The sequence below is a fragment of the Cryptomeria japonica genome, chromosome 5 (assembly GCF_030272615.1).
Source record: "Cryptomeria japonica chromosome 5, Sugi_1.0, whole genome shotgun sequence".
NCBI lineage: Eukaryota > Viridiplantae > Streptophyta > Pinopsida > Cupressales > Cupressaceae > Cryptomeria > Cryptomeria japonica.
The window spans coordinates 835,219,649-835,233,133 of NC_081409.1; the positions used below are offsets into that span (position 1 = coordinate 835,219,649).

The following is a 13,485-nucleotide window of genomic DNA, read 5'->3' on the forward strand; positions in this document are numbered from 1 at the left end:
AATTTCGTCACGTTTCGAGTCCATTTGCTATGTTTTTTCTTCAATGTAGGGGAATTTTTCGATGATTACCAATAACTTGTAATTTGTTTTTCAAACCCCCCTTGAAGCTTTTAGGCTCGTAGGGGAATTTTTCTCCAATTGCAAGTTTTTATAAAACTTGTAATGGGGGTTTTAAAACCCCCATTACCAGTAGCTTCACTTTAAGTGTTTAAAAACTTGTAAATGGGATTTTAAAATCCCTTTGCATGTTTTAAGTGAAATCACTTGTAAAGGGAATTCTATTTCCCTATTACAAGTAATTTTACTTGTAATTTCTTTTCTAAAACCCGATTTTGCTTATAAAGTGCATTTTTGACCTTTTAAACTTGCTATTTGGTCAAAAAATTCCAATTTTGCCTAACATGTTGAAAAAGTGAAATTTTAAACTCGTTATATCCTCCAAAAAACCCGATTTTCATTGTTTCATGCATTTTAAACTTGCTATTTGTTCCAAGAAACCTGATTTGCAAGAAAAACGTTTTTTGGGGGATTTTTAGCAATTTTTTGTGGAGAATTTGTTGGAGGAGGAAGGCATTTAGGATTCCTTCCTATTTCCATCCATTTTTAGACACCTTTCACGCCACATGGAGGTTAAGTTTGCTGTTTTTTTTGGTTTATAACAGCAAACACCTTTTTACCAAAAACCACGTTTTTTTGCCATTAGAAATGCCACGAATCAACAAACTTATGAATTGTTTTGGCTTGGAGTGATAAGGCATTGAGGGTTGAGGGAAGTTCATGCCATTTCTCATGCATTTGCTGCCACGTTTTTCAGTTTTGGGCATTTTATCAAAAACGTGGCTAGGGTTTTGGAATGTGGTTAATTTCTTTTCAAGAGTTCTCCTTCCTTCTTTCAAAGATTAATCATCTTGTTGAAGAAGCATTTTCAGATTGGAGCAAGGTAAGATTTCTTTTCTTCTTGTTTCATTTTTCTAATTTGTAAATATGTTGGTTCTTCCCCAAAAATCCATTTTGTGAGAGAGATTTTTCCCCTTGATAAGCAATTTTAGAATTGCATTGTTCTTCCCCATTTTCCCTCTTTACTTGTATTCGGGATTTTAAATCCCGATTACAAGTTGGATGAAAATAATTGTTCTTCCCTTACAGATAAAAGATTTAACCATCTTTTGTTGAAATTCCAAGTTGCAAAGATGAGAAATACCCATCCTTTCAAAATCGGGTTTTTGGAACCGGATTGCATGTTGAAAGTTCTTCCCATTTTCTTGAAGATGATCTTCCCAAAATCTTTTCATATTCATTTCCATCATCCATACATACCATTTCATCCACTCATTTCACACCTTCATTCATTTTCCCCATTTAAAGTCTACCTGCGGTCAGCCATCCAGAACCCGAAATTGGTCCAAAATGCACTCAAAAAACACTTGAAAATGAGTTCTAAAGGTCCAATTACAAGTGGAAACTTGTAGTTACCCATTACACATATGAAGTTGCATGTTTGTTCTCCACAATTGCAAGTTAATGCTCTTGTTTTTCCCACACATGTAATGCAACTTCCAAAACCCGAAATTCACTTGTGAGCCCATTTCTGCATCAATTTATCCTTTCCCTTGTCAATCTAGTTTGCACACACGACCTACCAAATCAACAAATTAAGGCATGGGCCTTATTTTGCAAGAAGATTTCAAGATTGGAGGATGATACAAAGAAGAGATACAATAAGAATTCATGGTTGAGAACATAGAATGCTTTCAAGACAAAGATGGTCATGACATAAAAAGAGGAAGGTTGCCCTTTCCCTCTTGAAAAGCCAATACTATCCCAAGCAAGAAGATAAGGATGCAAGTTCCCGTTCTGGTTCAAGATGTCTTTACCAATCCAAAATAATTCAAGTTCTAGCATCCTAAAGCAACATGAAGATCATCACAGACAAAGGATGATGCAATTAGAGTCGTGTCTTTAGACACATGGAATAGTTTTAGTTATGTATTTGTAATTTTGTTTTGACAAGTTACATGTAAAAGTATTTTTTGTAAAATGCAAGTTACACATTACTTGCACTTTTGTAATTACATGTTAAGGCAACTACAAGTTATGTCCAATTAGAACTGTAGTTGGAACAAGTCTTAGTTAGTTATTGAAGTCTTAGTTAGTTATTGAATAAGTCTTGGTGGTTGAGAGAATCTCTCAAGTTAGTTAGGATCCTCCCACCTTTTTCTCAAGGCTCCTCTTCTATAAATACTAGAGGAGTCTATTGTAATCTTTATCTTTTGGAAAGCAAGCAAAAACTCTGCCAAATTTACAGCAAGAAGTTTTTGAGCTTAAGTATGTGAATTGAAAGTTTTGAAGAATAATAAAGAAGGATTACTCAAGTTTTGAGTCTTTGAGCTACATGTTTGAGTTTGAATCTTTTTATTTCTTCCATGCAAAGTGTTTCTAAAGGAGCTTAGTCTAATCTAATTTGAAATCTTTGAGCTGCAAGTAGAGAAGATTAATTAAAATAGGAAAATCTCTAGAAGGAGCAGCAAGTCTTTGAGCTTGCGTCTATTCTTGAAGAAAAAGTATTGTTTGATGAGAAATAGCAAAAAGTCTTTGAGCTTGCATTAGTTCTTGTCTTTGTGTTGAAAGAATAGATTATTCCAGTCTTTGAGCTGTTGTCTTTTATTCATTGTAAAATTTAGTATAGCAAAGGGTAGACAGGACTTCCAATAGTCAAGTCTTTGAACTTGATATTGCTGTCCCATCCCCAAGGAAGTGACGGGAGTCTTTGAGCTTTTAGGAAACTTCATTTCCTTTCTCTCATTTTCATTTAAAGTTGTTACCATTGTTATACATTTTCTTGCTATCACTTTTCTAAGGAGAGAAAAGGATATGGGCTTCCTTGAAGAATGAAGGAAGACTGTTGTCCCATCCTATTTTTATTTCAGTTTTAGATAGATAGGGGGAGCCTTCCCTTAATTAGGAGAGTTTCATACTCACACACTGAGGTTGAAGCCACAATTTTGTTTGCTTTCACGAGTGTACAAAATTTTCAACCAGCATACTGCATGATTTCTTGTTTTATCCTCAAGTTAGATGGAGTTCATTGATTGTGATGGAATAATGTGTGGATTTTGATAATTCCTTGTTCATACTATTTGTGATTGGATGATTTTCAATTGCAATGCATAGTTAGCTTGAACATTTAAACATGCTAAGTTCAATTGTGGATATGTTTATTCAAGTTGTGCCAATGTATTGGGTATTTGGTGAATGATTCGTAATACGAAAGCTTTTCATTTCCTTGGAAGATTGCATTGACTTTGTGTAGTTGTTGGCAACATGGAAAAAGCAAAGCTTGGTTAAGGAATATGCCCATCCTAGCATGATCCAATGCTATCATTGACCTTAGCGTGGATTAGACTTCTCCAAACCCTCAATCCTTTTTATCTTTTTTTTTTCAATTCAAGTAAATTCTACATTCCAGCCACATTCATGCAAAACACAAGTCCCCTTGTGATTCCAGCAATATTACATCAACCATTGAGGTTTCCCACACGTCAAGACCTAACAACAAAAACCTTGGAGTCGTCTTGGTTGATCACATAATTCAGCATCCAAGAAGATTTTGTTCAAGAGAGGGTAAAATAATTGGTATTTTATTCTTTGTTGCATATTAAGAAAAACCAGAGAAACGGGACTCGCCGAGAGTCGCCTCACCTCGGCGAGTCCAAGTCCAAGCCATGCTCGGCGAGTCCCTGGGACTCGGACTTGTCCGAGTTTGGCGAGTAAACTCGCCGAGTGGCTCAAACTCGACAAACTCGGCGAGTCCCGAACCCCAAACTCAGGCGGCCTCAAGCTAAAGTAAAGACCAAAAAAAAAATTAGTTTGCAATGCTTTTTCAAATCTGGTTTTTTTTGTTAATTATCTCCTATCCCTAAAAGTGACCTTCATTTCATTCACTTGCAAAAATAGGAGTAGTAAAGTGAGTTGGGAAGAAAAACAAGGGTGCATAGAAGAAAAACCAGCAAGGAGGAAGCTCAAATTTTCTTCAATTTGTCACATTGGAGCTGCATTGTATTTGGATTTGGTGCATCAAGAGTTGGATAGGAAGAGTTTGCAGCTCATTTCAAGCTTGTTGTAAGAGGTAAGATTGTTTTTTTGAAGATTATTTTGTTTCTTGTATGCAAAAATTCCATTTTCTATTCATTTATTTTGAAAGTTTTACATTTTCTTTCAAAATCTTTTGTATGTTTGTATGTAGCATGTAGTATGTACTATGTAGTTGTAGTGTTGTACTATGTAGGGTTTGTAAATTTCTTTTTTTTTAAAGTAGGGTTTGACAAACCCTACTTTAGTTTTTTTGAATGTATGTATTAATTTTATTTTGTATTTGTAATGTTTTATTGCAGCAAACTTCACTTTATTATTTTTCTCAACTTCGAGTTTCACAAAACTATCCTAAAATGTCTACTTCAACTTCTAGACCCCCCATTAGAAAGGACCCTGCTTGGAAATATCATGAGGATTTTCTAGGGCAAGGAAAGGGGCAAACAAAATGTACATTTTGCAAAACGATATTCCATGGAGGTATATGTAGACTGAAATAACATATTGTTGGTGTGCGTGGACATGATGCCAAACCATGCCTAAAAGCACTCCCTGAGGCCGTACGTGAATGTTATGTAATGGTTAAGGAAATTGAAAGGAAAAAGAAACAAAAGGAGGATCGAGCGGCAATTGGGAGAGAGGCAAATTTAGGAAGAGGGACACAATTAGGTTGTGTTGGAGGCCCTTCTTCCTTACCTTCATATCGTCCCACTCAGTTGGCTAATGCTGGTGCTTCCGCTTCTACTTCTATAAGTGGCAGTGCCATCGCCACTTCTCATGCTCCTAGCACTAGTAGTTGTAGTGGGAGTGTTAGCATTGGACCTAGGATTCGTAAATCTAGGTTGGATTCCTTCTTTGTGCCTCGCACTACTCCTGGGTCCCAACAGTCGCTTGAGGGCATGGGTTGGAACAAGGAGGTCCATGATGCTGCTAAAATGGCAGTTGGCAGGTTTTGGACCTACAGCAGTATTCCATTCTTTGTAGCCAGGTGAATGTTTTATAAATTTTATATTTGATTGTTTTAATTTTTATACTTAACTTCTCATTGAATTTTTATACTTAACTTCTCATTGAGTTTATTTGTGACAAGTCTCCTTATTAGCAAGAAATGGTTGATGCCCTTACCATATGCGTGGCGGGGTTCAAAGCCCCTAGTGAGAGTGATTTGAGGGGACCCATTTTGTCTCAAATGGTGGATGACGTGAAGAAGGATTTAGATGAACAACGCCAGATATGGAGCACTAAAGGTTGCACCATCATGACTGATGGTTGGACGGATAGGAAAAATAGAACTTTCCTTAATTTTCTCGTTTCTTCTGTAGGTGATTGATTAATTTTAGTTTCATATAGTCTTTAATTTTTTATTTTTTATCTAATGGTTTATTGAATGATCATTGACCTAGCTTAATTTATTAATTTCAGGGGGCACCGTTTTCATCAAGTCCATTGATGCCTCCGCCCATTGCAAGAATGCCACCTACCTATGTGAGCAGATAGAGGAGGTGATTGATGAGGTGGGTGAGGAGAACGTGGTACAGGTGGTGACCAACAATGCAGCAAATTATGTTGTTGCGGGTAAACTTTTGATTACAAACTAATTTTGTTTGCAAATTAATTACTATCTTGTAGTTTGCACCTCCATTAATTACAATTTACAATGCAACAAATTATGTTGTTGCAGGTAGACTATTGATGGAGAGGTACCCATCTATAGTTTGGACTCCATGTGTTGCTCATTGCATTGACCTCATGTTGGAGGATATTGGAGAAATCCCATGGGTCAAGAGATGTGTAGAAAGGGCAAGAAATGTCTGCAAATTTGCATATAAATTATATAATCATTCATGGGTGTTGGCTCTTATGAGACAATACACAGAGCAAAAGGAGTTGCATCGTCCAGGAATCACAAGATTTGCCACAAACTTCCTCACATTGCAGTCCATGCTTAGGTCTAAGTCTGCCTTGAGACGTATGATTGTTGGTGAGGAGTCATCTTCCTCAACCTATGCTACCACCCCTACAGGGAAAGTTATGGCAGACTGCATTTTTGATGAGAAAGACTTTTGGGTCCCTTGTGATGAGATAGTGAAGGTAATTTTTTTTATAAATTCTACAATTTAACTTCATGTTTTATAACTTATTATATGTATTCTCTTTTTTGCTCATTTTTCTAAATTACACAATATTTTCAATTTTGCAGTTTGTTAAGCCCTTGGTGGTTTTGTTGCGAGTTACGGATGGAGATAAGCCCGCAATGGACTATATATATATGAGGGCATGGATAGGGCGAAGGAAGGCATCAGATTCCTCTATGGAGGAGATGAGAGCAAGTATGGTCCCATTTGGGAGATCATTGATAGGAGATGGCATCATCAGCCTCATAGACCCATCCATGCAACAGCCTATTATCTGAATCCGGCATTCCGTTTTATCCCTTCTTTCAAAGCTGATGTGGAGGTCCTTAATGGGCTATACTCAATCATGGAGAAGATGGGACCTACTATTACTTCTCAGATAGAGCTTATTCGAGAGCTACAGTTGTTCTCAGATGCACAAGGGGAGAGCTTCTCTCGTCCTGTCGCCAAAGACGGTAGGACAACTATGATGCCAGGTAAAAATAAATTGTAAGGCTTAATTTTAGTTTTATTGTATATTGTAACTTGTTAAATGAGTTCATGAGTGAGACTGATTTATTTATTTTTCTCATTTCAAACTCAAATCATTGGTGGAGCTTTTTTGGCCCAAGGACACCAAATATTCAGAAGTTGGCCATTCGCATCTTGAGCCAACCATGCAACGCATCAAGTTGTGAGCGCAATTGGAGTATGTTTGAGCACATACACTTCAAAAGGCGCAATAGATTATCTGTGGAGAAGATAAATGATCTTGTCTTTGTTCACTACAACCTCCGCCTGAGAATGAGAAAGAATGCATTAGTTGACATCTCTCCTATCATTCTAGATGAGGTTGATCTTGAAGCAGAGTGGGCCAATGAGAGTCAGACAAATCCTGAGATTCCTGTAGTTGTCTTTAGTGATGATGACACTGATTGGATTGACCAGGTAGATATAGAGGCTAAGGCTGTAACCATGGCAGAGGAGCAAAGAGCACAAGTAGAGACAGGAAATACTAAGACTCAGAGTGACACAGGTGTTCCTGATGTTGGTGAGCATGGCATGGTGTCACGGGGAGCGACTATGGTTGTTGAATCATCCAGAACCTACCTTAAACGCCTTCGCAGGGGGCTAGGGCGAGAGGGTGCACGCTCCTCTGAGCCATAGGCTTGTAGTTGTATTTACCTTTGGTATTTGTATGAAACATTTGATGATGATCATATGATGACATGGATTTTTTATTCCATGAGTTTTGTAATATTGTATACATTTGACAATATTTATATATCTATGTTTGTTATTTTCTTCAACTACAATTTGTGTTTATGCTTATGTGATTGATGTATACTTGTGTATGTAATCAAATGAGCCGAGTTTGATGATGTTATTGTGTCTTTAAGATGTATTCAATAAAGGGTGTCTGAAACAAGTTTTAAATCTTTAAACAATCTCTAAATTTCTTGAGTTTTTCACTTTCCCGAGTCCAGCCAAGTCTGACGCTGAGTCCTGTAATGTCCCTGCTAGTTAGGGGTCACTATCCTACAAAAACAGATTGTTAGAATACAACAGACATATAAATACATATATATAATCTAAATTGCCACCGAATTTTAAAATACTTAATTAACATAATCTTAATTTTAATCTAAAAAAGGATACGAATACCATACAAAGTATGTCCTTAGGCGGCCATGAAGCTCGCCTTCTTGGAACCCATCTTGGTTCCAAGCCCTCCAAGAAGTCGAAGGTGAATTCGACTCCTGTCTTGAATGTAATTTCTTACATTCAAGCCCTCCAGGAAATCGAAGGTTATTTCGATTCCTGTCTTGGGTGCAACCTCTTACACCCAAGCCCTCCAAGGAAGACCATGTGTCATTCCTTGCCTTGGGTGATACATCCCATCACCCAAGTCCTCGGAGTAGACCGGCCAGATCCATCTCCTCTTGGTTGAACTTAATCAACCAAGCCCTACATATGCATATCTGCCCTAGGGATTTCATAATCCCTTCCTTAGACTAAGGGAGTTTCCTCTCTATAGCCTCCAACATGGGTTTACATTTGTATTTATAATGCACTTTGATGATTTAGTACTATTTTATTTCCTAATCTACATTTTATGTTAACATGCATTCCTAATGTATTCTTTAGCATATATTCATATTAAATATACCCTATCATTGTTGACATGTGCATTACACCTTCCTTGATAACATCTATATTCCTTAATGATTCCTTATGAGCAGATTAGTATATTAATTAATTGTATTCCTTAATGTACACATGTTTTAGCCTTAATATAATCTTACTACTGCTCAATGAAATGTACTTTAATTAATATTAACATATTAATTATCATCCTTAATTAATGCACAATGAAACATATAGTAATTAACATTAACATCTATTAATTATCATACCTAATTAATATTCAATGAAATATACATTAGTTACTATTTTCCATATATTAATTCATACTAATATATTAATTTATAATATATTATACCTTACCTCTTACCTGCTGGTCACGAAGTCTGCTCTTGGCTGCCCTCCCATGTTTTTCCTCCCCTTTCCTTGCGGTGGCTGTTTCCTTTATATCTTTGTGAAGGATTGTGACTCTCCACGATCCCCCTTCCACACCAAGGGGTGCGGTGGCAATCACAGCCCATGCTGCGATTCCATCGCACCTTTTGGTGCGGGAGGGGCTTAAAATTAAATATAATGATACTAAGTTAAACGTAATACTTTTTCTATATTTGCTGTAATACTTTTTGTTTTATTTGTTATATATTAAAATAACACTTCTTTCATTATGTTAATATATGATATTTTGATTAATTCTTTCCTTATTATATAAATGTATTTCCTCTTTAATATAATACTTATATTAAATGTATTTCCTCTATTTAATATAATACTTATATTAAATGTATTTCCTCTATTTAATAGAATACTTATTTTATCGCATTAGTCATGTATTTACAATAATCTTATTTACTCGATCCATATCCTTAATACTATTTACATAACTTTATATCAGGGGCTAATGCGAGTTTATCACAAGTCCCGAGTCCAAGTCTGATTCGGCCTTGCCTAGTCCGATTCAGCCAAGCCAAGTCTGAGCCGAGTCCGAGTCTCGTTTCTTTGAGAAAAACACATCAACAAGTTGAGCAACCACTATCAATATACCATTGGTTTTTCTCATCTTGAGCATGTTGTCATGTCCCCTCCTGGGTCGTTATACATATGGAGAGAAAGAGAGAGAGACCCTAAATGAAGAAGTTATTATTATTAATTATATAATAATTACCAACGAATAAATATTTAATATTTATTTATTATTAAATATTACTATTGAATTAACAATTATTAATAGTTATAACTAATAATATTCTTTAAATGATGAGGATGGGTAAAAAGAATACATACGAGCAATCATATGGTTTCTCCAACAAACAAGAATAGCATCTAGACTAATTGACATTAACATTTAATCAGACATTACATCGCTAGTATTCCTCAATTTTGTGGAAGTCTCTAAAAGAGACAAAATTGCGAATGTAATTGGAAGACATTATTATAGAGGGTTCAAGGGTGGTGCTTAGCATGGACCACCATTTAAGAACACTATAGTCAACGATCATGATTAAGGACATATCGGGCACTCTAAGGGGATTTACGACGTAGCCTTCTACTCGGACACCCTTCAGGTAGTTCATGGTTCTGATTACTTAATAATATTAATATACGGATTAATTAAATAAGGTTATTGTAAATAAATGATTAAAATAATTAATATATATTTGAATGGAAAGATATTTAAATATATTTTGATATGTTATATTTAATATATATTTAAAATGAAATGATATTTAATAATTAATATATTACATGAAATGTTATACTTAAAATGGAATTAAAGGTAATATAAACCATGCATTAAGACGCAAACTACTAGATAAAGGGTTACTCCTGCACGAAGTGGTGCGTGGGTAACCGCAGCCTAAGCTGCGATTACCCCCACACCCCTTCATGCAGAAGGGGACCGTGGAGGGGCACAACCCCTCACAGTTTACATAAGGAGCAGCGACAAAGGCTGGGAGGGGGAGGAAAAAACGAAGAAGGAAGGAGGAGAGCGGACTGCAGAGGAAAGGTAAGGGAGAGCGGACTGCGGAAGAAAGGTAAGAAACAAGGTTCTTTCTTATATTAAACAATATAAGTAAACTATATGTAATGTCATTATTATTAATTAATGTGTAACACTCATTAATATTAATAGGTGATGTTAATTGTAAGGTTCATTAATATTAGTTAATATTAGTTAATGAGTAATGGGTAATGTGTAAGGTTCATTAATAGGTGATGTTAATTGTAATCTAGTGAATATCTATACATATATTAATGTATAATATTCACTGGTCATTAAAAATAGGTAAAAGATATAATCTTGTTAATTGTTGTATACACAAGTTTACATATTAGGAAGGATTATGAATACAAAGGTATTTAATGAAATGTAATGCATATGTTAAAGATGGAAAAGCATATTGATATATATTAGTTAAAGAATACATTAGGAATTCATGTTAACACAAGGGATAGATTATGAACTGAAAACTGATATGCAAATGTATGGCTTGGTTGACTAAAACTCAACCAAGAAGAGAAGGATCTGGTCGATTCCCTTTGACGACTTGGATGATGGAGGCATCACCCAAGACAAGGAAAAGACAAGGGTCTTCCTTGGCTGGCTGGGGTATGAGAGGTTACACCCAAGGCAAGACTCGAAGGATCTGGCCGATCCCCTCGGAGGACTTGGATGATGGAGGCATCACCCAAGGCAAAGAATAGACAAGGGTCTTCCTTGGATGGCTTGGGTGTAAGAGGTTACACCCAAGACAGGATTCGAACTCATCTTTGATTTCCTGGAGGGCTTGGAACCAAGGGGTTCCAAGAAGGCGAGACTCACGGTTGCCTAAGGACATACCTTCGTATGGCATTGTATCCTTTTTTATTAGATGAAAATTATGATTATGTTAATTAAGCATTAAAGTTAGATTGCAATTTAGATTATATATATATATATATATATATATGTTTGTTGTGTTCTAACAATCTATTTTGCAGGTTAATGATCTCTAACTAGTAGGGACATTACACATGTAGTGCAACTTGTAAAAGCATGGAATCCAAGAGAACCTATAAACTTCTCAACATGCCTAACCCACCTCTTACAAGGCTAGAACCTAGAGAATCCTACCGCAAACCATACAAATTTGTTCCTTCTTAACTGTAATATTTTCTCCTTGGATTCTTTATCACTACAAAAGATTTATTCTTTGTTTTGGCCATTCCTTGTTACTCTAACAAGGTCTTGGCAGAGTTCGGTACAGAACGAAGTTCTGAGCTTTGGTCTCTTGAAATTTGTATTTATACCTCAATAAGAGTAGTAAGGGAAGGTTCAAGGATCATGCAGTATGATACGGTAGGATGTGACAAGATAAGACAAACAAAATTAAATGAATAGACACATTTACAGACATAAAATCACCCACAGTTCAACAAATACCCAATATCTCATCATGCAGTATACAATCTACATAACAATTCTTTATTCAATATATATAGGTCTCTAAAGCAGTATCCCGGTACTTTCTCTTATCATAGTACCTTATCTCCTTATCATTTCCTTCTTCTCATCTACTTTTTTATCCTATCTTCCACTTCTATTTGCACACTATCATAGGGAAACATGTCCCTTATCTTTGTGACGTCTTTTGAATGTGCTGCAGGTTGGCTCTATTTGCCACATTTCACTTGTGGTAGGTTTAGCTCATTCTGATCTTCACAGTTGGCTGTCCTACCAATATTCACCTTTGAAACTCTTTTCTAGCGTAGGTTCGAGTCTTCATCTCTATCTCTGTCATCACAGCAAAAATTTTACATCTCCAATCCCATCTAGGAGAGGAATAAATTTATTTTATGCAAAGCCAAATAATCATCGCAAAACAAAACTTCAATTTCATCCCCCTCCTTTCTTGCCCTGAAAAATAGGGGTTTTGTCATTTTTTCTGTGTTTTGCCAAACAAATCTAAGGTGTATTTTGCAGGAGCCATAAGACCAGATCTGTAATTTTCATGCCTGGTATGATGACAGCACTCAAAACAGCAGAAATCTGTACCTTAGCTTATTTACAAGAAAACTGTAAATGCTATGAGGCAATGCTATTGTTAGGATAATAAATAAACAACCCTCTCTCCCATTCCAATCAATTGATGTATATTTTATACAAAGAGACATTTTAAAATATAATATTGTTTTCTCTTCATTCTACTAGCACTTTGAGATTTGATGTGAATGCTGCAAAAAAGGTCACAAGCTTTCATGCAAAAATAGTCAAATGAAATTCTGTTTCTTTTTGTGCTTTAAACTCTCTCGTACCAATTTCTAGCACAAGGGACATTTCTTGAAGACACAAATGATGTCTTAATGTCTAGAGATGCCCTTGTACACATTTCTGAGACAACTGATGTCATCTGACATCTCCTAATGTCTAGAGATGCCCTTGTATGTATCTCTGAGATAGGAGATGTATAACCTAAGTTGGGGTATGAATTCTCAGCCATATAAGGCAAGAATGCTCATCAGCTTTTCCCTTTCACTACAATAACTTTAAGCCAACTGCAGCAGCCACTACATTTACAACATAGATAATAAGTACAATGATAATTTTGGTATATCAGAAAATCTGGCTAAAGGGTCAATGTAGCCAATATTTCTGTTTCTAGGTGACCTATAATAGAACAAAGGCTAAACCAAACAAGAAATCTTCAGTGTAAATCCTACGTAACACCATGTACTACACAATGACAGGCAATATGAAGCAGCTTCATATAAATTCTGATTATGCATCCAAATAATACCTGAACAAATATCCTTAATTGTTATCATATTTTTTATAGTTGGCCATCTATAATACATGTAAAACAAAAGTTTAATGTCTTTAAAAAAAGAGACTGCTGAAAAAAGAATATGAACTAATAGATTTATTAAGAAAAACATAACATTTTTCTTACCAGATAATGGGCAAATTTAATAGTCTCCTCTTCTATTTGTTGTGCAAGTTCTCTTGTTGGGGCCATAACAACTGCATAAGGTCCTGTATGAACAAACACAACACATTATATTGCTAGATTGAACAAAAACTTCATTTTCAAGATTCAAAAATTATTCAGTTTTACTGAATTAATAAGTAGAAGAAATCCTTCCAAACTGTCTAGTTGTA

The 13,485-nt window shown here is 35.7% G+C and overlaps 1 protein-coding gene across 3 annotated transcripts in view; it reads right to left on the minus strand.

The window, feature by feature from the left end:
* LOC131052678 (DEAD-box ATP-dependent RNA helicase 21) overlaps positions 1-13,485 on the minus strand; it is a 218,892-nt gene that overhangs the window by 72,084 nt on the left and 133,323 nt on the right. For all 3 annotated transcript variants that reach the window (XR_009107493.2, XM_057987254.2, XM_057987253.2), the window contains exon 13: positions 13,277-13,359. Coding sequence is in view for 2 of the 3 variants with exons in the window: in XM_057987254.2 (XP_057843237.2) it covers positions 13,277-13,359 (83 nt within the window). In the remaining variant the exon portion in view is untranslated. The remainder of the gene's footprint in view (positions 1-13,276; positions 13,360-13,485) is intronic.